The 27714-nt window shown below is 43.5% G+C and overlaps 2 protein-coding genes across 2 annotated transcripts in view; one reads left to right on the top strand and one right to left on the bottom strand.

Annotated features, from left to right (window-relative positions):
• Positions 1-10610, bottom strand: part of LOC109487973 (mitogen-activated protein kinase kinase kinase 10-like) — a 40968-nt gene extending 30358 nt beyond the window's left edge. The window contains exon 1 of the mRNA XM_019792100.1: positions 9528-10610. Coding sequence (XP_019647659.1) covers positions 9528-10269 — 742 coding nt within the window. The 5' untranslated portion in view covers positions 10270-10610. The remainder of the gene's footprint in view (positions 1-9527) is intronic.
• A 2518-nt stretch (positions 10611-13128) lies between these two features.
• Positions 13129-27712, top strand: LOC109487929 (pecanex-like protein 1; the record flags this gene model as incomplete). Its single annotated transcript, XM_019792031.1, has 10 exons — positions 13129-13449; positions 15868-16115; positions 17394-17499; positions 17839-17878; positions 19098-19250; positions 20585-20737; positions 21462-22979; positions 23580-23744; positions 25770-25916; positions 27618-27712. Coding segments are annotated over exons 1-10 (2778 nt in total), but the record flags the coding sequence as incomplete, so codon positions are not given.
• Positions 27713-27714: the final 2 nt, after the last annotated feature.

Below are 27714 nucleotides of genomic sequence, written 5' to 3'. Positions count from 1 at the left end.
ATGAAATAGCTCACACTTCCAATTGTGAAGATAATTACATGCCTTCCTACACTACTGTTGTGGTGCTAAATGTAGATGAGTATGGCGGCACATAATGCATTAATGCCGCTGCAATGCTGGAATGTAGCAGCCTGGAATTTCTTATGCAGCTCTGTAAATAAACATAATTCTGTGGACAAGCAAAGAGACAGTAGCTGGGAACAACACAGTGTTGTTTCCAAGCCAACAACGTGCGATGCTACCTCTTACTTAGAAATCTTTCTATCCCAGGGGTTTTTCTAAACAGGGGAATAAGGGAGCTGCTCCCTCATGTAACCAGCCAGCTCCCTCATACCAATTTTCAAATTGAACCCTATGTGGCTACTAAGTAACTTACACACCATTTAGTCTAATTCTCAAAATGATCTTTTTCCAGTAAAGATGTAAAAACAATGCAACAGTGCATTCTAGCATTACAAACTGTGTTACTCTTATTAAAAAATCCCCCTCGCTTTGTTCCTTGCCATGCTTGCGATCTGCTCCCTCTTGCTAAATTTTTCTAGAAAAACCCCTGTATCCTGTTCCTGTTTTAAGAATAACTATATAATATAAAAGTACATGTATTTACACACTACTGAAATGTCTAACTTTGAACAAGCATATAAAAATAGGTTTATGCTCCAAACAAAGCTTCTAATGGTAACCTGCAAAGTATTTTATACTGTACAGACAATTTGTATTGTTACAAATGCATAAAAGGCTTTTTTTTCTCTATCTAATTCCCAGATTTTGCTTTATTCTGCAGGAGAGCCCACCAGAACAACCTGTGGATATGATTCCGTCCTCTGACCTCAGAATACCTTGTGAATCGCTGGAGATCCAGCCGGTGTTGAAACGGCCGGTGCCAGGAATTTTGCGGATAGTTCTTCAAATATGAACCACCTTGTGAAAACAGGCAGAGTTTGGCTGGTTAATCCGCGGCCGGCGTGCCCCAGTTGTCCCTGATCCCGTCATACATGCTATACGGGACTCGCAGGGCACGCATTCCTCTACTCAGCACATGGAATTTTCTTTAGATGATCGCAAGTCAAGAGTGTATTTACCTTACCAAGTGGTTGCCAACTGCAAAACTGGATCAATCTCAATAATAAAGTTAATACAACTTTTTAGAGTACCTATGTCTACATATATAAAGCATAAGAATAGATAGAATACCGGTAGTTCAACTGTAAATTTTGGTTGTTCCTGGAATGTAATATAACAACCTGTTCAACACACTGGTTAAGGATCAGGCAAGCGTGTTACTTTAAACTTTAAAGACAGTTGAATGAATGAGAAGGCCACTAGATATTAAAACGTTCAGTACTTTATACTGTCTTTACAGGTAATCTCCAAGCAGATCTTTTGGTGGGGGTAAGACAGTATCAAATTGGCCAGTCCGGTGGTAGCGACAAAAAAAAAAGGGCCATATATAAAAAGAAAATGATCTTCCACCATCAACCTCTGCTTGGAGAGTACTTACAGGCTTGTATGTTGTGAGACACTTTTACACAGTGAACAGTGATTATAATCACCAATACTGGTCTGCCTTTCGTGCATTTGTAAAGCAGTCGGTTAGAATTTTTATGGTTGGTAATCTGGGCTAAAATGTCTTATTTTCAGCCCACAAATTTTCATTGCCGGCATTCTTAAGGTTGTATTTATAGGCTTTGAGATTATATCTCTGTACAGACAATTAGGTCAAAATACCCCGCCTGACTAAAACAGGCTGTGTTTTGTGGAGTAAGATATGTTTCTATCTCTTTGTAGTTTTCCTGAGTAGAAGAAAACAGACTCAAGGAAGACTGCGATTATTCATATTACAACAAGATTAAAATTAACAAATATGCCTCAAATCATGTTCATAACTGTCTTCTCTGTTCCTTTTTTTGCCTGGAGTATCTGACAACCACAGAAATAAACTGGTTGTGCCTAACTTAAGTATCTGGTACTTAAAAAAGGGTTCATACATTGTAATAATGTATGTACAGCATCATAACTGGTCTAACAACACGAGGACAATTGTACATAGCAGTTTTCCTGAGTAGAAGAAAACAGACTCAAGGAAGACTGCGATTATTCACAACAACAAGACTAAAATTCTCAAATATGCTTCAAATCATGTTCATAACCATCTTCTCTGTATGAGCCTCTGTTCCTTTTTTGCCTGGAGGATCTGACAACCACAGAAATAAACTGGTTGTGCCTAACTTAAGTATCTGGTACTTAAAAGGGTTCATACATTGTATGTACTGCACCATAACTGGTCTGACAACACGAGGACAATTGTATGCTTCTCTCCAGTCTGCGGCTGAGAGGGGGTTAAGATGGGTTTTCCTGTCTGGTCCGGCAGGTGCCATGTTGGAAAGTGATCAGAAGTCCCTACTGACAGAAAACCTGCAGATCTCTGCTCAGTTCACACAAACATGGAGCCTGGGCTGGGAGAATTCTATTTGTGTCTGTATAGCCGGTATAACTGCCGTTCGGTGTAACACACCAGCTTCTGTATCTGTATAGCCAGTATAACCGCCTTTCGGTGTAACACACCAACTTCGCAGGCAAGCGGTGCTGGTGCAGCTAGCTATATTACACCGAACGACCTGTTACACCCAATCTTTACACATTTAATTGCAGGAGTTGTTTAAACCTTTCTAGTGAGTGATGATGCCCCAACTGTGCTTGGTGGCAACGAGTTCCACTCTGCAATAGTTCTTGGAAAATAGGAGTCATTCATTCTTTGTTTTCTGGCATATAAATCTGAGTACATAAAAACTGTACTGAGAAAAGACACAAAGGAAAGATCACCATCAGTAGTACACTAACAAGAAAACAGATCACAAACCTTGTAACTGTGCGTGTCTGTGACTAGAATATTGATCAAACCGGGTATCACACCTTCTTTCCCTTACCACACAGGACCACACATGGCTCTCAGTCTCAGCACATATAGTTTACATGTAGTACGTGACTGTATCTATCAAACGAGAATTGGTATTACCGTTTCCCTGACCAGCTGTTCTTCCGTGCTTCTTTTGGCAGTGAAAACAATGTGGAGTTCCAGCTCTGGGGACAACACAGACCCCAACATTGTGTACCCAGACCGACTGTGAAATTCCATGTGTCCCAAACAGGTGCACGTGAATGATGTACATATATGGAGGCTCTCAGAACATACATACAGGACTGCACGAACCAGTGAACAGACTAGCTACAAAGCAGGACTCCTATTTCTACCACCAGCTGTTCTCTTTTATATACATGTTTCTGGTGCAGACATATAAATGAGGCTTTTCATCTACGAGACATAATATCATACAGGGACCTTCCCAGATTTCAAAAGTTGTCAACCACCCTTGACGAACATTTATTTTCAGACTGCTGTTTTAGGTAGGTTTTATTCAAAAAGAAAAAAATTGATGCCAGATTGCTTTGAAAGTGGAAAGTAAAAGACAAATCTTCCAGAATCTAGATCCATTTATGTTGTCAAGAAGAGTCAAGACTCAGTTAAAAGAGCAAACAGTAAAAATACTAGATAAATTGTGCATATTCATTCACTGAAGATAGATGCGCATTTTCCCCAGCTGTCAGACTGGTGTCTTTCTCTCATCCACTGGTCATCCATAGAAATGTGTAGAGTTAGATGTTCAAGGGTTAGGTGTAACGAGTCGATCGGTGTAATATAGCCAGCTGCCGCCGTGCTGCATGCCTGCGAAGTTTGTATGTTACGCCGAAGGGTGGTTATACTGGCTATACAGATACAGAAGCTGGTGTGTTATGCCGAGGGGCAGTTATACCGGCTATACAGATACAGAAGCTGGTGTGTTACGCCGAAGGGCGGTTATACTGGCTATACAGATACAGAAGCTGGTGTGTTGCACCGAGGGGCGGTCATACCGGCTATACAGATACAGAAGCTGGTGTGTTACGCCGAATGGCGGTTATACCGGCTATACAGATACAGAAACTGGTGTGTACTGTTACGCCGAATGGCGGTTATACTGGCTATACAGATACAGACACTGTCCCAAACACACACAGGGGAGAAAGGCTGGTTAGAAAAGTAACAAATACAACTATTGTACTGTGGTGAGTTATTACACATTGTTCGCAGCAGTTCTATCAAGGGGGTTTATATTCCTATCATACAATACCACTACATGGTGCCTTCATACTTTTGTCCCTAACCCCTCCCCATGGTGCATTTCTTCTAAAATAACAGAAAGAAGCTACCAAAACTGCACACCTTCACAAGTTAACTAAGCATATACTTATACATTTAAGTATGATGTACCCAGGATTACTTGAACTGTAGATCACGTGTAACTTTCATCCATTTAAACATCCAAACCACAGCTTACATCTCTCTCTGTGTCACACAATACAGGCGGAACTACAAAGGGCATCAGGCAGCTTTAAAACCAACAAAGGCTACCCTTCCAACCTTTACCTCTAAGCTCCCGTGTGAAGAAGAGTAGTTACATTGACTTTCCTGGTTACTATAGCCTGTGATGAAGTAATCATAGACAAAGGAAACCAAAGTATGAGATCCCACTCATCTATTAGCCTCCACCAGGCTTCAGGAGGTGACTGGAAAGAGTAGAAAAAAAGCCGAATAGAGGGATAACATGTTGGGGAGTTGGTCCATGTCTGGGTTGAAGCAAACTGTACTCTCTAACTGATGAACTCCCCTGGCATGTTATCTGTCTATTTGGCCAATTTCTACTCTTTCCAGCCGCCTCCCGAAGCCTGGTGCTGTGGTAGAGGCTTCTCATGAAGCCTGGTATGAGAAGCCTGGTAGAGGCTACCCATCTATAGTAGCTGAGATTGATGACCTCTGCCCCCTGAGGATACAGGAAGATACCATCTCCTGTGGAGGAGGGGACTGATGACCTGTTATCCACCATGTAATCACCTCCTCTGTCCCCCAGTCATACCCTCCAGCCTTCAGGTCAGCCTACACAGGATATAAATCTGCTGCTCTGGCACAGAAAGGTATCATTTGGATACTTGTCTGAAGTGGTAATTTACTTATCATATTCCCCGAAATACCATGGCAAACCCCCCAGGTCACAATGCTGAAGACATATCTAGCTAAACATGGTAATCAAGGGATATGTATAATAGTTAAAGTAAGATTCCTTAACTTCACAAACATGTGGTGGCATTCCTTCACAAAGTGACAGACCTTACACGAGATATATGGTAGGTGTAAAACTGCCTTTTGTGCCATTTACTTTGTTTTAAATGGTGATTCACACGACAGGAGCAAATTAGCAGAATATATGTATGTACAAGACTGGCCTCAGGGTTTACAGGAATTCCAGGTTGCTGCATGTGGGGACTTTTACGAGTGGTTTTCTAGAATATACGGACGGCACTTTTCTGACAGCTGTACATTTACTAGTCCTTTTCATAAACAACATCCCCTTCCCTTGGTAACACCCAATCGGCAACCTTTCCTGGTGCACTCACCCAGACAAAACATGCTTAACGTTTCTTGTATGAGCTGTGTGCATGCCTGCCTAATCACCTATGCATGGCCCAAAACTGGACCAACAAGTTTGTGGACTTTTCCTCCTATTAGGATCGAATGTCAATCAGTCACAGCTGACTTTACAATCAGTCAGAGCAGTAGAGAAAACTGACTGCTATCCTGTTAAACTGTCACTCAGGGCATTTATTCTTCATTCACAAAGATAAAATATAAATTCTGTAATTATATTACATATCAGTTCCAACATGCCACCTATTCAGGAGGGTCTGCATGCCCTTTTTCGTTAACCGTTATGGGCTATTCTAATTTACCGTTAATCGTTGCCGGCCCGCTCTAATTTAACGTTAAGCGGTAGTTTTAATTCAACGTAAAACGTTATTTGTCATCCTAAAATCAGCGTTAAGCGTTAATGAATAATTCTTCGTTACGCCTAATTTTGCCTTTCAAACTGCAGGAAAATGCGTCATTGAAGGTTTAAAAATACAAAATTTCCCGGGGGAGAATGCCCCCGGACCCCCTACATTGCTCGCGCCTTGGCTTTGGCGCTCGACTCGCGCTTCTCTGCGCTCGGTCCCTTCGGCTCTAGCCAGAACCAGTTTTCCCTTCAATTTCCGGAAGTTTGCAGAGAGTTACAGAATTTTTTTAACGAATCCGTCAACCTTGACAGCCAAATTAACAAAAATCTTGAATAATATATGAAAACATCAGAAGGACCGACAAACACTCTCAACACCATGATTTGCCTCTCAAAATGTGGTTTTTGAAGGCTTAAAAATCCTAAATTTCCCGGGGAAGCATTCCTAGATTTATTTAATACGAGCGCCTTCGGCGCTCCCCTCTCAAAATCCATCGGTAAAACTGGGCAGACTGAAAAAAATGCAAGCTGGCCGACGTCGACTCGGACACCCCGGTATTTGTGGACGCACTCGGGGACCAGGGCAGGTGGGAAACACAGGGAACACATACCTTTAATGCATGCTTCATTACATGTAAGGTATACGTAATTTTGTCAGTGATCACCTTTTCTCACAAAGTGAGATACCAAATCCAGTGCAGTTCGAAAAAAAGCCTGTCAATTTACCGTTAAGCGTTACCGACCGTCCTGAATTTAAAGTTAAGCGTTATCGGCCATGCTGAATTTACCGTTAACCGTTGCCAGGACCCCCCCATGCAGACCCTCATTCAGCCCTAGGTAGACTGGTTACTTGATATGCTGACACCTTCTTGTCCACTATAAATGTATAATTGTGACTTTTTGGCAGAGCTACATGTAATTAGTAAATTAGTGTTTTGTGAACGATAAACACTGATTTCAATCTACTGCTTTTATATTATAATCCCACAGGTGGTCATACATATCATAGTTTTATCATACCTCACCTTACTAAGTACAACCTATTCTTTGTAAGTGAAACTGATAGCATAGCCCACATGTTACAATGTATGTTTGAATGCATATTTCATATCCCAGCTTTAGTCCTACTATACTATGCGCAATTATAAAGCAAATGCCTAAATCAATGATATGGTTTGGTAGCTGCCAAGAAACACCTGAACTTGGCCTAGACTTCCATAAGGCTGAAGTGCAGTGTCAAGACAAGTCTATCCATTGTACCAAACATCTGTTTCCTGCACTCCTGACCCTGAAACTGTGTTTCTTTTCAGCCGAGCTGTCCATTGAAATTCATATTGACACTCATACGGCCCTCCAGTTGACCTTACAGCCAGCTTTTTGTGCACGCTGACCTCAATACTTATCCTCATCATATCAAATCTACTACATAGTCTACATGACAATTAGACATGTCGCTAATCCTTCATGTCCCTGTCTTGTTTGTCCTAAATCCTTTCCAAAGTACTAGAAATAAAGTTAGTTACAATAACAAAATTGGCAAGGACCATGTAACTTGCTTCTTTCACCTTACAACATGCAAAAACTGAGGTTACCCTAATGTTTCACATAACCAGATGTCTCTTTCAGACAAACTTGTGAGCTTGAGTGAAAGTAGAAACATGCAAACTGGTCCTACACTATTCTGCATTCACTGAAATTAACATATGCACAATGTAGTAGAGAAAGTGCTTGTTGGAACATGGTAACACCCCACGCAGGCCTGAGGGAGTGTGTGCTGCAAGGACAAACCTGTGTTATCTGGTAATCAGAGGACAAGAATAGCCCTGCTGTCTCCTGAAGTAGAACTATCGCCCTGGCAACATTATTACAATAAGTTCATGACGGCAAGAACAAACTTGGTGCAACCGGGCTGCGCAAAAAGCAGCAACAGACAATGGGCTCTTGTTTAAGCTTTTTTAACGGGGAGGGAGGGGGGCAACAATACATTTCTCTTTCTAACCCATCTAAAATGTCAAATAAAAGGTGTTTTCGCTATGACCTCCTTGGTATTTTGCCTTCCATCTTCCCAGTGCCACATGCACTGGCCTTTTCAACCACAGTGCCATATTTGAAATGCAAGGCTTCCTGCAAGCTCAATACTCGACAATAGTCTCATATCATGCCAATATCCAAAACAAAACTGCCGGAAGAAATTATGTCAAACGTCCTTTCATGCGTCATGTCCCCAGGTAATGATTTATGCCTGACAAACAAAGGCTGTGTATTTGTCGTATGTGAGTGTGAAGAGATTTCTTTGTTAGTCTGAAGGACAAACATCGCCCCCAAGGTTAACTGACATGTATATAGGCCCAATTAATCCTTCGTGTCCAGCACTTTCCTAATGGCATCTGTACAGGATCTGTATTTACTATCTGAGGGGGTGATTTTAATTGTGAGGCTACCATTAAAAATCAGGTAGCCATGATGAAAGTTTGCAAATACAAGTACATGTGTGATCTAACAGTACTTTATCTTTGTGCTGGTCAGAATAAGTCTCGTATCAAGGTGCTGATTTTTTTAATCACCTTCTAGTGTACTTTATTTCTTTATTTCCTTAATTCAGAATTGTTTCTTTTGAATATGGTCTAGATAGCAGTTCTTCGGACCAGGCCCCAACATGTAGACAAGACGAGTAAAAATTTAGATCTGTCTTGTACGTCTGACCTTTTTGCCTCTGACACCTACGACTGAGATGTCACATGCGGCCATTATACTGGTACCAGGAACGACCAAACATCGCACGTATCTGGGACCACGGACGAATGAATGGAAGTTTCAGTCCGTGCACCGAGCACCAAATGAGCGAAACATGTGCTAGAAACACAACACAGGCCCGACAAGCTAGAACTGAGCACATCTCAAGCACCCAAAGTGCAAATATTTACTCTACTGGCCTTCCCGCCAAAAAAGGCTTAACATAGTGCACCAGCTGTAAAAAAAAAAGAAGTGAAGTTTAAATCCTGGGAACAAAGCAACTACATCCAGAGAAAGGGTGGAAAGGGTGGTCCTGAGGTGCAGATTGGGGTGAGATATGGCGATGAATGGTACGGGAGGGGGGACCTGGGTAGGAACAAAGACAGCTGTCACATGACCTTGTGTCTGGCGGCAGTCTGACAAGTTGACACGCCATGCACAAATGTCAGGTTGCAGAAAATGGATCCTCCACATGGAGCAATGAAACCAAAACAATGGCCACCAAAGGACACCCACTGCCCCCTTTCTCCTGGCAAGCGGGCACGGCTATGCCCAAAATTTGGCCGTCAGGTGCTGGGAGAGGGAATACTGGTCTAGTTGTGGCTAATTTGGGAGTTACTGATAGAGAAGTGGAAGGCACATGGGGCACAGCAGTTACTGCCTGTAAACCAGTGACGTGAATCTTACACGGCCAGGACAAAGAATAATCGCTAGTACAGTGACAACCGTACATTTTCTGACACATAACCTCAACAGGATGTCACAGAGCAAATGTGGGAGTAAAATCACTGCCCCCTTCACAACATTTTCCCCGACTTGTTCACAGGTGTGAGGCTATCACCCCACCTCTGCTTACAGACCGTGTCATCAGCACACACAGCTACTGAATAATGGATAAACTTATAACTGTTTGTAAGTGATACTTACTGTTACTTGATTTCAAGTCTCTGTGTATAAGTGGAATAGGTGCCTCCTCGTGGAGGTATTGCATCCCTCGGGCTATTTGCAGGGCCCAGTCTATAAGAATCTCCGGAGGAATCTTCCTCCCAGCCAGTACTCTGTTCAACGCTCCTCCCTCGTAGTACTCCATAACTAGGCACAAGTTTGGCGGTTTTAAACAGACCCCTTTGAGAGTCGCGACGTTCGGATGGTCCAGCAGCCAGAAGAGTTTCGCCTCCTGTCGAACCTGCTGGACTATGACGTTGATATCGTCGTCCAGGTCCTGTCGTGCCGCCTTGACGGCGACGAGCTCTCCCCGCCAGGCGCCGCGGTACACCTTCCCGAACCCCCCGCACCCGATCACCTCGTTCAGCTGCAGCTCCGAGAAGTCGATGGTGCAGGGCACGACGTCGCCGTTGACGGCGTCGTTCATGCGCACGTAGTTGGACGGGAAGATGCCGACCAGACCGTCGATCTTGCCCGTCCACCAGCCGTCGTCGCCGGACACCTTGCTGTCGGTGGACAGCACCTCCACCCGGTCCCCCTGGCGCAGCGTCAGCTCGTCGTCCGCGTTCGCGTCGTAGTCGAAGACGGCCGTCCATAGCGGGGCCTTCGGGTCGCTGTCGCGCTTGCGATCGCCCCCACGGCGGTTACTGCCCGTCCCGAAGCGCGATCTGAACGGATCCATGAAGGAAATAATCTCGGTCGGCGCAGGTCGCTCGATCACCATTCGGCATCCGGTCCGGCTAGCCCAGCTTGAGTCTTCACCTCTCCTCCAACAAAGCGGCTACCAACTGGCCTCTCTGGCCGCCCGTCCTGGGACCAAGAACCATTGAAAGCTACCGATCGGGACCTACTGACTTTCCTAGTCCACGGGCAGACTCCGGAAATCTGTATTCAATCCATCAGTCTGCAGGAATTTCCACTTTTCTGCAGCAGAACCGCCACCAAACGTCTCGGACGACTAGCCGCCATTTTCATTGTACTTTGACCTGCCATAGTGTACAGAGGGTGGGGTGTCCCGGCCGCTGATTGGTCCAGCGCGTCACGTGATCTAAACACCCACAAAAACTCCCAAAAAACGACGCATAAAACTTTTAAAAGACTCATAAAATTTTGATGATGCACGGAATTCCCGAAAAATAAAAAGTCATCACTACATTTCACTACTTGAGTATCGTTACAGCCATAGAAGAAGAAGAAGATATTTTCTTTGCATCGAAAAAAGGGAAGAAAAATTAAATAATCTCAGATGACTTTTGTTATGTGAATGAATTCCGATTTTATCAACATCGATAATCATACTCAGGAAAAGTATAGTGTTACTGACCGTTAGTTACTAGTTTACCCCAAAAGGTCCAGTTTGCTCTTTCTGTCCTTTCAGCGCATACAGATTTGTGATGTTTACCGCCTGACTAAAGCCATTGTATTATAGTTTACATTGTATTAGGTTAGTTGATTTCACCAAGTTATAAGCATATATAGTCGCACTGACAACTGTTCAATCGGGAAAATGCTTTTGCGTCCGCATATCCGCCCAGAAATTCATGGCTAAGGATCCACGATTCAGGAAGTTAATTTTTCGTTGAGGATATTAAAGTTATGGAACCCGCACGGTACCTGGCACTTCCAGTCAATATTGCAACGTCATTTTTCCTGGTTCATGATGTTTAATAAGAAGCTTTCGGAATACAGGAAAACGGACATTAGATAACACCAACTGTGGCTGTTATCGACAATTCAATTTGCTAAACAAATTATATCCCTCTGTTTGAAAGATTGTCGAGTTAAGACAGAGATGAAGAGGCTTTAAACATGGCTACAAACTGCATGGATAACCGGGAATCAACCAAATAAACCACGCAATCCGACTTCCCGATCTGAGAGTTTTCGGAAATCACGGAAACACCTTCTATAGTGCGCTATATACTGATCAAATACAACACATTTCCTGAATTCGCTTTTATTTCGGCAACTTCCTAACACACTCACAGTGTTAATTCCCAGAGTGGTCCGAACCGTGTTTGTTAAGACTGTCATTTCATGTGCATTTTATCTTTAGTGTATTTTATCATTTTATTTTTAGAATGTTGGCCGTCACTTCAGTGTGACTAAAGTACAAAATATTTACACTGTTTAATCCTCTAACATCTAAGCATTTGGAGATAATATTTTAGAATTTTTTTTAAATATCTAAGAGTCAGTATCTGAGAAGATATTGAATTGTCCACTGGGTGCACATAGCATAACAATCACTGTTTCACGTCCGCCTACGCCAACTGTTCAACTGTTCTCTCCCGCTCTCTCTGGGCCATGGCCTAGCCTCCATAGCATGCCCAAAACTGGGGTTTTGGGGGTCTTCGCGTCTTTGGGAACTTTTATGTGCTATTTTCTGGTTGCATATAGACAACATAGCCGGCCTGGTTGAATTACCCCCGTTTTTTTTTAAATTTAGAACTGGGCTGATCAGAAAACAGCCGAAGACCACCAAACCCCAATTCTATTGACTGTACGGAGGCCAGCCTTGGCCTTCGTCCGGTGGTGTGCACGCGCGCCCCCTCGCGAAATTAAAACGGTTGTTGATCTATATAGAAAACTCGCGGTTTTAGGAGTATTCATCACATTTGTTGAAAAATACACGAAGACATCTTCACTGGTTGGGACGAATAAGATAATGTCACAACAGTGACAAAATCAAGACGTTCACACCTCGGTAGAATGATTCAAACGGTGATACAATGTATCTAAACTCTTATCTGGCCTGTCGTAGAATTTCAATGTTCTGTTTTTGGGCAAGGCGCACAGACGACAGCTTTTAAATTAAAGATACCAGTACAACAAAGAGAGACCGATAAAAATGTCTAAAAACACGCCTTAAATAAGGCAAATCCCAAACCTCTGCTTGGAGAGTAGGGGAGACCATGGAGGTAAAAAAAGAGACTCTTTTTTACCTTCATGGGGAGACGTGTTACTTCGAAATGTGACGGTCTTTATTTCTGCATATAACGTTACAGTACTGCTTTATCATTTGCTACCTACAGGTCCTAAGTATCATCTTAGATGATACATTCTCCACGGTTGATTAGTTTTGACCGACTTGGGTCGTATCTTCCATGTCTTTTCGAGTTGCTAAAGTAGAAATTGACCAAATAGGCAGATAACATGCGGGAGTTGACTCACTAAAGTCGACAAACATTACTCATTCTATATAATCTTTTATCGGACTAACTAACTCCCTGTGCAAGTCACCTGTCTATTTTGCTCCAATTTCTACTTTTTTCCCAGCCGCTTCCGAAGCCTGGTAGAGGCTAAGCCCAAACCAAGGCGGTTCTGCCTTCCACGTCCTTGTCCAAGCCAAGGTCTTGGGTTGGACAAGGACGTCTGGACGTGACGTATTGTACAGGACAGGGATGGGCACGTCTATTGGTAAATGACGCTCTTCCTGTTTCTCCGCCTACGCAAAAATCTCTTAGTCCCACAGACACAACGCAATGAATAACCGACAAGTGGGAACAACCTAATAAGGTGGGAAACATCCTACAACTCTACCCCATTCCGCATGGCCCGCCCGCGCGGCATGCTGGGAGGTAAACCGGGCCTGCCCTGTACGAGGTAACAAAATTCAATATGGCTGCCGTGATGTGGAAAAAAAGGACAGTGGACCAGGAAACACTCTCCAGCATGTAGTAACGCGCCGTAGGAACCGCAATCCCACCTTCCTGAGGACCACAAGGACGCGGGGCAGCGTGCTGAAGCCATGGGGTCCCAGACACTCGAGATATTCAGACAGGGGGTGTGGGCTTCTCTGACTGGAGGCTGGTTCTTCGACCCTCACCAAGGCATCTTCTGCAACACTTTCCACCTGTACCTGTGGTTGTTTCTCCTGTGTTTCCCCTTCACCCTGTACCTGGTGAGTACGTCTGTCGGTCAGCACGCCACACGGCCAGCAAACCAGATCTACCCACCCCATGATTTTGTGTAGTGTATTTGACAACTGTATTTCATAGGCACAGTCTGGTATCCATGCCACATCTTTGTTTGCATAAAATTGGACGGGCATAATTTGTGTCATCCTTCATTTTCTCGCGTGACAAATGAACAGTACACGAGCACGACGTGCCGTGGTGTGGTGCGACAGTCGCGTGTATTTGTCGACCTACAGGCAACCTATCTATACCATGCTGTCTGTTGTAGTTGAACAATCATGTACATGTATGAATGTATGCAGGGGTCATACACAATAACATATTAACCATGGACAAGATCTAGTATGTCATACAAGAATGATATACATTATTTGTTCTTAATGTACTTGGATGTTCTTTTTAAAGATACAAGTCTATGTTTAATCTCAAAGAGTCCATGTACCATCCTTCACAAACTGAAGAACGTACTGTATTTCGTTTGGTTACGATATCTATGGTTGTCACTCTGAAAACAAAATTCTAAATATAATCCCAGAATATCATTTGATATGAATATGTAGAGATATATAATATTTTGTGGTACATCCTAGAATCAGCATATACAGCTGGGCATGACCATGGAATATGCCTTTATTACATGATTACTCCTGAAGGTTGATATCGGTACAGTTGTATGTCACATGGCAGACTACATAATTAATAATTACACACAATTGAAAGGACGTGTTCTCTCCATGTGTAAGTCCTTAGTTTCGTACGTACAGCAGCACATCCAAAATGAATGCTGTTGATTATGAAACTATTAATTTTTTTTTTGTGCATTGAAACTTTGACAGCATACCATGTGTCCCTGCGGTACCCTCCATACTGCCAAATTTGGGTAGTTCCTGTTTTTTACTCTGGACAGCATCATCACAGGTGCAGGAGCATCACAGTGGTGTGTTTGTGTGTGAGGTGGTGTTGTTTCCATCCTACATAACCCTGATATCAGATCATACTGATAACACGGTTTGTGTCAAGCCTACACAAATGGGACGTGCATTTGGTTTGACTGAGGCACACAGATAGGATGAGGCAATACTGTACTGTGGATCCTGTAACTCAATAACCTGCAGAGTCGTGGTCCTGGCAGGGCTGTAATCTGACTTGTATCAGCAATCTTGACGTTCATGTCTCCTGAGAGGCCTGCGGTATCAGACCGGCTCCATTTCATCAATGATAAGTGGGTTGCTCATCAAACCATGTTGATCTTAGCAGACATCGAAATGCCCCGTTTTAACGGACAACATGCTATGCTGTAGTAAAATTTGAAATACTGTTGCATCTGAAATCAAATAGATTTGATATGGTAATGATATAGGGTGGGCATTATTGACGTAAAGCTCAAAGTACAATGAGTCAATGTTCCATCAATGTTGCAACCATTTCTGAATGAGTAATAGAAGTACTTAGCTGGTGCAATAAAAGTAAATTGTGTAATAAATTACTGTCTCTTATCATTCAGCTTTCCCATTTCACTAGAGGATGTTTAGAGATTCATCTTGTTACATGGATTTCATCTCAAAGGAGGAGGAGGGTCAAAACTAGAATATTTTGAAAATGTATACCAATATTTCAAAAAGCAAGAATTTTTTACAATTCGATTACTAACAACAGAATAAAACAGTACTTTGTTATTGATATGCCAAATTTTGTTTTGCTTATAACATCATATTTTGTTATGTTTGTGTGAATCAAGACGGAAGCCAACTGCAAGTTATCAATATCAGATTTGACACAAGAAAACATGATTGATGGGAAGCTATTGATTTTTTTATTCAACAACAATATATCTGCTGATCGACATTATAATGTGTCAGTTTTTGTACAGTATGAATAATGATCAATAAATGTTTATTCTAAAGATTCACAATGAAATATTTTACACAATGTAGGTTTTCATACTATTGTGAGGAATGAAATTCAATAATACTAATAGAGTTGACTAACAATAATACAAAATGTATATTGAAAAGCTGTGAAATGATGAAAGTCTAATATGATACCTATTTGACAATTTGAATACAAGACCTTTGCTGCCCATTTACTTCTGAATAGACAAAGACTGGAGTTGTACCGTCAAAATTTGAACAAGTCCAATTTCTTGTGTTGGAAATTACAGTTTAAATTTCATGCATCATGAGTGGTATAATATTTTATTATAAGGACCGAAGTTAACTTAGATTAATACTAGTAAAACCAACAGAAAATTTTCTGATATCTTTCCAAACCAGGATACAAACATGTACAACCAAAGTCATCTAGAATACACTAGGGATGAATTAGCATCATGTAGACTTTTGTAGTTAAATCTTTTTTCCTTCTTCCTAGAAGGATAAAACATCATCTCTTTTCCCCTCCAGGCCTTCCCTCCCTCCGTGGTTGTCTGGACGGTGTACTGTGGAGTCGTGGGGATCCTCTTCACAACCATCAAAGTCATCAACTATCGCCTGCACCTGATGTTTGATGGCGGGGAGGCCGTGGCCAAGGCTAAGGGCGGGGAGGGGGGTGCGATCGAGGACAGCACCAGGGACGCTAACGGGCTGGAGGACGTCGCGCCGGACGCCAGAAGTATCAGCAGTCACCACGACCAGCCGGACACACAGAAAAGGTAACAACTCTCCCTTTTTAGAGTTAAAACTTTTGGTCCAACACAAAAAATTCTCTCACCTAGAGCTTTCAACCAGTCATTCTGGTCTTCCTCAGTAGACTGACACAGTGAAGCTTGTCACGTGGCTTCTTTGAAGTGTGACGTCAACACTGGGTCAAAGGTGTCTGGTAGACGATGTCAGCCCCCCGTCACACTTCAAAGAAGCCACGTGACAAGCCTCACTGGGCCAGTCTACTGAGGAAGACCAGAGTGACTGGTCAAAAGCTCTAGGTGAGAGAATTTTTTGTGTTGGACCAAAAGTTTTAACTTTAACATGTAACTACCAACACAGATGAACTTTCATGATCATAACAACTCTCCCTGTTTTCTCCTCCTCTGTAGTCTAAGTCATCTGCCCATTTAGAAGCAGAATTTGACTATGTACATTGTAGTAAATTTAACATACAGTACTTGAAGTTGAGTTTGTCCACAGTACATTTCATTTTAAGAAAAAATTATTAAAGATAGTAAAAGAATGTACACATGTAACTTGTCATCAGGCTGCAAAATGGTGACTTGATTTCTGTTGAAGTAGGTTGATAAGAATGGCTTGATGTACTCCGTTCCTTTGCAATACATGTACCTTCACAAGAATACCTAGCAGCAGGCAATATTGAGGAGGCAATGCTAGATAAGGCTTAGTTAGAGCAAAGATAACAGTCCTGATGCAGCTAGTGCAGTATACCTTCATGTGCACTCATTATTACGCGGACAGACCCAGAAAAGGGAAACAACCTCATAACCACTTATCACTATAGCTACTAGCATATTATATATAGTAGCAATGTCTGGGAATGATGTACAGTCATACAGTACATATTGCTGCTGGGAGTAGTCGTTGTATGATCTCTTTTACCCAACAGTTCTTTTGGGGGCTTATGATATGTGATTGATGTTGTCATGTACTGCATAAAACCAAACCTAGCTAAAGCAAAGAAGGAGTTCTATTTGGTTTGGGATTGGAAAGAACCTGTTTACCCTTTCAAAACTTCTGATGAAAGTTATAAATCATACCAACATGCTGTCCTCTGTTGTGAAAGGAGAGATGGTTTAGGTTAATCTCCAAGCAGATCATACGGTGGCAAGGCAGTATCCATCGGCTCTTTCTTCCATTGGCCAGAGGAGTGTCCTTTCAGTGGCTAATGGACGCTACTCTGGCCAATGGATACCGCCTAGCCACAGTATTACAGCCGTAGGTTTAGGTGCAATGCCTGAGATGTGTGTGTTTTATGTCCACAGTGAAGAGGGGATAGAGATGAAGGTAATCCAGACGTCAGAAAACACCATTACTCCACCTCTCGCCTGCAGCTCTAGGAATTCTTTTGCTGAGCCTAATGAATCCAAGGTAATGTTTTCATACTGCACCAGTACCTGTAAGAAAGATCAATATCAGTGATTTATTATCAGTGCTGTAAAGATAATGAATGAATCTTTATCGTGTATTCATGCCCAGGTATATATCAATAGAGTTGGTATTGCTATTTTTACTCTGATGACTTCTACTTTGACTGTTCCTTATAGTAATACAAACATACATTTTGTATACTATAAGGTACAGCTCCTTGTACATGTACATGAAATCAGTAATTCATGTTCAGTTAACATGTATGTGTTGAGTTCAGAGTACAATTGTACTACAATAAGTTTGAAAATGATAGCACTCAAATATGTTGTCTTTTCACAGGAGGTTCTAGCAGAGCTGGAAACAATAAAAAGTACAGAAGGTAAGGGATAGTTCTATAGCAAAATGTTGAACTTTGTTAAGACAACAAGTACAGAGAGATCAAATTTTCACTGACCACTGTCCCCTTCATCAGGATAATTGATGACCAATCGCTTCCGAACTCATGAGATGAACTTTCATGATAAGGGATAGTTTTGTTTTAGTAACTGTTACTTTGCTATCCAGGGGTCGAAATTCATTTTGGGGAATAGGTGCGCTGGTGCACCCAACCTAAATATTGAAGGAAGGGGAAGGGTCTCCCATGCTTCTTATGCAGAGCGTAGGGTGGTGCCCATCTCCATTTCTGTAGCCCTTGGGCGACACACAGTTGTGCAATGCACTACAGCAGGGGGCTAGTCCACTGGTAGTGCTGTGTGTTTTACCTCCCAACACTTTTTCTCATATGTGCTGAGTGCTAAGCAGAGAAAGAAGTGTGTATCATTTTTAAAGTCTTTGGTATGACCCGGCCGGGGTTTGAACTCACGACCTCCCGGTTACAAAGCGAGCACTCTACCAATTGAGCTATTGCACCGGTTATATTGGGTGCACAAAATTTTCTGTGGGTGCACCATATAAGACAAAATAAGTAGAATGTCAGAAAAAACTAATTATGTTTCATTTCTAAAGAGAAGTACTACAACAATGATTTTATTATTTTTCTGGCACTTGGATGTGGAGGATATGCTGAATACTAGTACTACTCTATATTTAACATCTTGACATATGTAAACCTACAAAAAAATATTTGGGTGCACTGGTGCCCCCACAGAAAAAAATTGCACCCAGTATTTCGAGTCCTGCTATCTTATTACCTGGATGTCTAACCTTCACCGACGTATCATTTCTGTTCAGCCGTTTATATATGTTGTATCATTTGTTAACTTTTCAGTTATACTGATTTTCAGTTATACTGATCTCTGTTAACTTTTCTCAGTTATGGTACTTGGTTACTTTTATACAAATTGGTACTTGGTACTTGGTTACTTTTATACAAATTGCTTTATGTTGTGTTTATGTTATGTTATATTGTTTATATGTCCCTGGGCCCTTTTGGAAAACAACAATTTTACTGTTGAAAGGCTACCCAGGTGTTTATAAGATGAAATATATAAATAAATAAATCATGTGTGTGTGTTTGCATGTGCAGACCTGCTACATGTATCTTATTACCTGGATGTCTAACCTTCACCGACGTGTTGTATGTGTGTTTGTATGTGCAGACCTGCGTGAGGAGCCTGACCCGTTACATCACCACGTCCTGGAGGCCCTGCAGAAGATTAACGACATGACCCTCAGCAGTGACCTGGACCCGCCGGCCGCAGGGTCCGCAGATCTCATCCCCATGGCAACCATTACCGCCAAGTCCCCGGCAGGTTAGTGCACTTCACACGACTTAACTCAGTCATCCAGATATGCTACTCGAAACACCTTCAAACTAGACAAACCAAAAACAAACAGCACTAAAAAAGCCTTCACATACAGAACTACTGCAGCATGGAACTCTCTACCACATGGGCTGCAAACAGTGGCATCACATGAGAAGTTCAAACAAGACCGACTAAAACACATGAGGGACATGAACAAGTAGAGCACATACGATGTTACACACTTGTAATGTCTACTATGTAATGTAAATGTATATGTAATTGTACGTGATGTATTGTTATGTATGTATTGTTATGTATGTACCCTCTCCTGGAAGAATAGCTGCCACCTTCGGGTGGGCAGCTAAAGGAGAGTTTTACCTCAATAAACCTCAATCCCAAAATGGGTACTAGTATCTGACTTCAGTTGGGGAGGTAGAGGGCATGATGTTTGATGTTTTATTAGATATCCATGAGATTAGGTATCAATTCTAATCTATTCTTACTGGATTCATAAAACACAGGGTACACAAATGTAATACAAATTAAGGCACATAACATAACACTTGCATCCATTAGACTACAACTAGCATAAAACCACAGAGCAATAAACAGTTACAACTACAAAGCACGAAGCAACACGACATTACCAGATTGCTTTTGGGAGGTCAGAGGTCGCATACAATGATAATATATACAGCTTCTTGCTTGTGCCAGTACCTTACCACCAGTGCTTTAAGGGTTTGTTTGTATCTATCTTGTGAGTCATCATGTCATGTATGATGTTCTTGAAGGCACTGGAAGGAGAGCCTGAATGGGCTCAGGCTCCCCCATTCCTATACCGTGACAGTACATCAACAACCCACTGCCCCTGCAGGATATGGGACCACCGTTACCTTTACCTTACCCTTTACACTGAAGTTGCCATTTGGCTAATAATTCTCTACAATTGGTTACAGCATTCGGCAGCAGAGAAAACATCAGATTCTTCCAAAATCTCATGTTTTTTCACTCTGTGTTAAAACATGTTAGAACTAATTTAGAAGAACATGAAAAAAAAGAAAACCCCAAAATCCTATCCTAATATGTTTTAGCATGAGGCACACAATGTACCAGTGTAGGCAGACCTTACACAGCTACCCTACACACACCAACTGTGTGAGGATGCGGGCTGCAGACCAGAAGACCAGCCCAGGGCCATGGAGGATAGGGAGGACTGGCAGGAGAGAGTCAAGCATCCGTGAAACTCTCACGACCAGATGATGATGATGTTTTAGCAACCTAGTGAAGTTATTTTCAGAAGTCTTTCCATTTTCTGATGGTGAATGTTTCCCCCCTGCCAGTTGTAGATGGAGAGGACGCCCCAGAGGACCAGACGGGCTCCTGTCAGGACCCCCCTCCCCAGCCTGACCCTGACCAGCCAGCCAGCCCGCAGGGGGAGGAACCCAACACTGAGGTCACCTCCAGCCTCACCAGTCAAAACACTTCTCTAGAGAGTAAGTTTCTGCTGTGATTCTGAAGGACTTACATGTAGTCTCCATCAGACTCCTTTGCAGTAACATCGGCCTAACAAAATGTAGCTGACCAGGCCAGTTGGCCAACCATAGAGGGTCCATTTTGCCTGCATGTGTGCCTGCATGTGGTGGAGACTAACTTATATGTACATGCAGATACAGAAATTAAACGTTTACAGTTAGATGTGCAAAGGTTAGGTGTAACAGGTCATTCAGTATAATATAGCCAGCTGCTGCTGTGCTGCATGCCTGTAAAGGGTGGTTATACCGGCTATACAGATACAGAAGTACAGAAATTAAACTGTCAGTTAACCTGCCCAAGAAGGCTACCCAGGAGACTGGGTAAATTGGTCTTCTTCGGCAGGTCACTTAATGCTTGCATGGGAAAAGAAAGATTTTGGGACTGGGAAAAGGTTACAGCCAGTTGCCTGGCTTCAGGAGGTGGCTACAGGTTTGGCTGTATATACACTTCTCTTGCAATGCTTCAGGATGACATAGATGTCCATACAGGTCTCCACAGTAAATACCACCTGCATATGCAGGTTAGGGCAGGTACAATTGGAGCTGTGCATTTCTGCCAAACTCATTGCATGCTTTCTCTTCCTTTAAGATTGAATTCTATAACTGCATAAGAAATGGATCTTTATTATCGGATCTTTGAAACGAGTTGTGTCTTGTCTCAAATCCTGACCTTTCTGTTCCCCAGTGGTGTCAGCTGAAGACGCCTCGCCTGTTGCCATGCCGACCGGCTCTCCCCACGAGCAGCCCGCCATTCTGAAGGAGGCGCGGTCCCAGGACCCTATCAGGGAGCAGTACCTCCCCATCCCCAGCAGTGGTAACACCCCATTGGACGAGGACAAGCCAATCATGGAGCAGGACACAAAACAGCCCGGTTCTGAGACAGAAGGGGAGCAGCCACTGGCTACCAGCTCCTCTGTAGATGCAACCCCTACAGATAATGAAGCTCCGCCTACAGTGAACACTGAGGAAGGTGAAACCACGCCGACAGAAGAGACGACAATCCCCAGTGAGACCGACGTAGAGTTGCACTCTGAGGCACACACGGAGCCCACACAGTCAGAAACTGAGGAACCTGCTGAGGTTAGAACTCCTGCAGAAATAGAGATTATAGACGAAACAATGGAGAAATTCCAAGAGATTCAGGCCTCAGCAGAGGAGAAAGTTTCCTCGTTATTAGACATAGTTGAGAAGTTAGGATCTGTGGGGGAGGAGATGAAGAAAACCTTAGACTTGGGAGCGGAGGGCGGGTACCCTTCTCCCTTGGTAGAGGACCCCTGTAAGATGACAGTATCAGACTTATCCCTAGAGAAGGACAACTTGAGCAAAATTCGTCCCCACAAGCCCCTGACGAGGCTGTACCCGAAGGACAGGGACCCTCTGTGCATACAGAGGACGCGGGGGGATGGAGGCCTGGACCTGGAGAGCACCCAGTCCAGTCTGGAGCTGCCCAGTCACAAGGTGTCCACGGAGCAGCTGAAGGACCACGTCACCTCGGCCAGCTCTCCTAACGTCAGCACGGACAAGTCTGTCCGCCCCAAGTCCGCCGGCTCCAGCAGTCTCAAGAAACGGACCAGCCGGACGCGGCCCAAGCTGGAGAAGCTGCGCGCCGCTAGCTTAGACACCAGCGTGACGCTGAGCGACGCTCTCGGCGGTCGGACTAGTACCAGCTCCATCCCCACCGGCTCCAGGGAGATCGAGCTGAAGACGTTCAGAATACTGAGGGACGGGGACTCCACCCTTCCGGCCGACCAGGACCGGCCGGATCCGGAGTTCTCCCGCCTCTCGAGTCAGTCGTCGAGCACGCGGTCCAGCGATCGTCCACTCATCAGACGGACGTCGGAAACCAGCGGGGACAGCAGCTCGTGGGCGGCCACGACCGATCCGCTGCTTCCCGCGGCCTCTCAGAGCGCCGACGTGACGGTAGAAAACAAGGGCAACAAGTCGGGAACGAAGCTGGACTCCAAGAGAAAAAGGAGGCCCAAGTCGAAGTCGGACCTGGAAGCGAAGGGCCGGGACGTGGAGAGTAATGCTGCGGCGCTGGAGGCGTTGTCCAGGGTGGGGGCGATAACTGTTAAGGACTCGAGCGGAGGCAGTCGCACACAGAACACTGCAGGCGGTTTGAACTGGTTATTCACACCTGGCGAGGAGGATGATGATGATGACGATGATGACGATGATGATGATATGGACAACTCCACATTAGGTAATGTTATTCATGTATTGGCTTTTCAATTTGTCATTTGGCATGTAAACAAATGTGTGATTTTTCAATAAATAACATAATATAACATAATATAACATAATATAAATAACATAAATAACATAATAGTAAAATAACATAATGGGATATAACTACACACTGTTGAAGTTAAAGAAATGTGGAATTGATTTTGCTGCATCCTTAAACTAAGCTGTAAAAAGATTTTTTTGATTGGAGATGTCACATTAATTCTTGCTTTTGCGGAATCCTAAGAGATTGTAGAAGTTTCCTTACTTTCTGGCTTGGTCGTACAGCCTGGCAATACTGTATCCTTTCCATAGAAAAAGCTCTTGTCACGATCTACAAGATACTATCAATTAACCAATCTACTGTGTACACATGTATCAGATTGATTATCTACTCATGATGTTTGTTTAAAGTTAAAACTTTTGATTTAACACAAGGAAGTTCTCTCACCTAGAGCTTTCGAGCAGTCACTCTGGTCTTCCTCAGTAGACTGAAACAGTGAAGCTTGTCATGTGGCTTCTTTGAAGTATGAAGTCAACATGATGTTGATTACCTAGACCTTCTCTCCCCCCACAGACTCCCAGTCGAGGTCAGTGTCAGCGGAGACCACGAGCACGGTGAGGTCGGAGGACAGCGAGGTTCCCGCGGCCGTCCCGAGCCACTCCCGCGCCAGCGAAGGCGCCATTCCCAAACGCAGGTCAGCCTCCGGTGCAGGAGGGTCACGGCGGAGGGGCCACAGGGGTGAGCACTCGGGTTACTTCTCCCTCTTTTTCTTCTTTTAAGAAAAGAAGTGTGGCGTCGGTGGCGCAACGGTTAGAGCGTTGGACTCGGAACCGAGAGGTCCCGGGTTCGATACTCACCGTGGCCCGACGTTGTGCCCTTGGGAAAGGCACTTTACACGACTTCCCCACCTATACGGTGGAGTGACGCCCACCGACCCTCTTAGGCTAATCTGTCTGTCAGGGTGCCAAAAACACCTTACGGATTTGGTGCGCCGATGTGACAACATCTCATATTGGCCACTGATGAGAGCCGTAAAAAATTTTTTTTTTCTTCTTATATTGCTGCATCCGTCCAGCTAACTGAAGACACTGCTGCCTTTTTGTGGCTAATACAAGATGGAGTTCGCCAGGCCTCCATCCAGGAAAGTCATGTAAAGTGCCTTTCCCAAAGGCACAAGATCGGTGACACAGAGTTCGAACCCGGGACCTCTTGGTTCCGATCCGAATGTTCTACCAAATACGACCCCACAAATGTTCATGTGGTGTTCAATGGACAAGTGGCTAGGCTAGCGGCACGGTATCAAGAGGTTTGATTCCTTGCTAGACGTTGTGTCCTTGGGAAAGGCACTTCACACGAGTTTCCTCACTCCTCCCAGGTGTAAAATGGGTACCTGACTTCGTTGGGGAGGTAGAAGGCAGCGGATGGAGAGGGATGGGCTCTACATTCCAATACCGTGCCCTAGACAACCACTGTCCCTAAAGCCTTGTTACTCGACTGTAAGGAGAGAACCATTCTCAATGTACACATTTACAGGGCCACCTTAGCTGCTGAAATTGCTTAGTATGGGATGCTTACATGTAGCTGCACATGATTAGGGACAGGGTTTGTTCCATTTTGTGCCAACAAGGAAATGCAAATCTAGAAAGTTGATCTGTGTTGGTAGAAGTCGGTAATTATGAAGCAAGCTTGAACTGTAGTTTGCAATACAAGATCAGGTAAGCCCAATTTCTTGCCCCAGAAACTACAGTTTAAACCTGCTTCATAATCCTGAGCAAGGTTAACAGTGAATCTTTTTTCTTCTTCAGCATGATCTGAAATGCCCACCTGCCAGAATCCTGTAAATTGTTTTTAGCTTTTTAAGAGTTTACTCTAAAATGTGACAAGTTTCAACCACAAGACAACAACACAGTCAAACTTGCCCAATACGACCACTCTGGACCAAAAAAAATATGTGTGTACAGGTTATACTTTAGATAGGATTCTTTATGCTTGTGTAAATGAGAAAAATTATCCAAGGGACGACCAAAAATGTCCTTTAATAATTAAAAAAATATGTAAACAAGAATTCCGAGATTTCATACCTCCATGAAATATGGGCTTGATATGTAAATGTGCCTGCAGTTACAGAACAAGCTGCTAGGGGGACCAAACTCACACCACTTATTCCTGACAGGAAAAGCAATCTGTCATGAAAACATCAAGACCATAGCATGTTCAGGACAAAAGATACAAAAACCGGAAGTTCTGCTGCAGTACCAAGGTCATCCACCAGGAGGCCCATATTTGACCTTGACGTTTGTCTTCCTAAGACTTACCAACATACCAAATATCACCATAATCCATAAAGGCGTTCTGAAGTTATGCTGACCACAAAGTTGCGGAAACACAGACAGACAGACAGACACACACACAGACATACAGACACACCAAAAACAATACCTCCATTTTTCATGGAGGTAACTATTCACAACTACCAGCACATTACGAATTGCCCTGATGAAGATGACAGAAGGTCATTGAAACGTCGGCTTGAAAAATAAATGGTTGTGATAGAAAGAACTTTGTTATTCAGTCGTTTACAAACCTGATGAAATTATTTACAGAACTACCTGTACAGTTTTGACTCTATATCAATGGCCAGGACTGAGGTGGTCCTTATGTAGAGGTGGTCCTTATGTAGAGGTGGTCACTTGTACAGGTTTGGCTGTACATATCTCAACAAGCCAGTACCTTAACCCGCACCACCTCTCCTTCCCTCCGTAGACTCAGGGTCATCCCCCAGGCGGATACTGGATGACCGTGGGCTGGGGCTGCTGGACAGCCCGTCAGACAGCCCCTCCACGCGCCTCACTAAGGTACTGCAGCGAGTTCTGGCAGAGGAGACTGACCACCTGGATATAACTGATATAGGTACTATCTGATGTATGCCTTCTTATGCTGTAGAGGAGCTGGACTTTTTCTTGTGTTTTTTGTAAGCACGTCGGCAGAACGCACTGCACCTGTGCCAAACCCAGAATTTGGACAATTTTTGTTGAATGTGTGGTCAATGTTGTATCAGAATTTTGCCTGTTACAGACAATATCTTTTCAGACACAACAATTGGAAACTACAGTCTGGACGTTAGCCTTATGTGTGCAAATACGACCTTGTATGAGACGTTCTCCCGAAGTGCTAAGCACAATACATTATGGGTTTTGCGCAGGTGCAGTATGTTCTGCTGATTTGCAGTCTTTGTAGAGAGTAGTATGAGTAGAGTAGAATCATTCCTCAGTTGCACTGCAGTCCTTCCTCAGTAATACATCTGGAACTTCATAGTTCCCTTCGGTTACCTGAGGATTGGCAGTGCTTTGCTCATACTCTTTATAGAGTAGTCATTATTTCCCATTTAATATGTATGTCATACCCCCTTCCCCTGTTAGCTAGATCTCATTTTATGTTTGTCTGTGTTTGTCCGGGATTGGTACATTAAAATTATAGATAAAGAAGTCTGTTCAGAAATAGAAAAGTAGAGTTTAGACCAGATAATAATGATGAGATCAAGATGCTGAGAATATACTTAGGCAAAAGTCCTTTGTAACACACAGGAAAAATATAATGGACCTATACCATTATTATGTCACAGTTTGTTTACCTGTTGTAAAGAACAGTCTAGAATGGTCAGTTAAAGAATAAAGTCAGGTATGTTTAATTTTTGCTGCGTCTAGTTTTGTTGGCACAGCAATGGGTGATTTAGTTGTGATATTAGACAAAAGTAGTACTGTACACAAACACACACCGCGCTACGCACCCCTGTACAATATAAACGTCGATTGACCGGCATTCATTGCAGTAAACAAACTGTGACGTAATAATGTGATAGGTCCATTGTACAACTTTGGTATCTAACAACTGTATATCTTGGTGTTCCAGCTACCTGACTGTCCCAAGGATGCTACCAGTACATAACAGCACATGAATAAATTTTTCCTCACCTCATGGTCCCAGCACTCAGATTTTACTCCAGGCAGCACAGTGTACTTAAGCCTCAATAAGTCAAGCTTCTTGCAACAACTCTGACCATGTACTATATATCCCCCCGCTGCAGGATCAAGTTTTTTCCAACTACCGGGTAGCAGAACGTACTGCATCAACCCCAATTTTTCACAGTTTTTGTTGGACGTTTGATCAACATCGCATCAGAATTTTGCCTGTTGCAATTTCTTTTCCAACTCAACATTTGAAAACTATAGACATCCTTAAATACACAAATTCGACCTCAAAAAGAGACGTTCTGCCAAAGTGCTATGCGCGTGGAATATATTACAGGTTTGCACGGGTGTAGTACGTTCTGCCAGTGTGCTCTTCCAACTACATGCCCAGGGCCTCACTGAAAAGCAGTGTTACCACTGAATGAGCAACCCTGTATAAATGTGACAGAAAAGAAAAATAGAATAAAATGTATTCTGACTGCAGGATCAAGTTCCCGTAACAGGCACCACAATTCCGGCTCTCTAAATTTTTCCTCACCTCACGCTCAGAATTTACTCCAGGCAGCACAGTGTATTTCAGCCTCAATAAGTCAAGCTTCTTGCAACAACTCTGACCGTGTACTATATATCCCCCCCGCTGCAGGATCAAGTTCCCGTAACAGGCACCGCAACTCCGGCTCTCGAAGACGGCGCCACCGGCACAGGGACACCCCCACCTCCTCTCCGCTGCCCGACCCCTT

Source organism: Branchiostoma belcheri, unplaced genomic scaffold (assembly GCF_001625305.1).
Source record: "Branchiostoma belcheri isolate BF01 breed outbred unplaced genomic scaffold, Haploidv18h27 scaffold90, whole genome shotgun sequence".
Lineage (NCBI taxonomy): Eukaryota > Metazoa > Chordata > Leptocardii > Amphioxiformes > Branchiostomatidae > Branchiostoma > Branchiostoma belcheri.
This window is presented reverse-complemented; position numbering and strand designations above follow the sequence as displayed.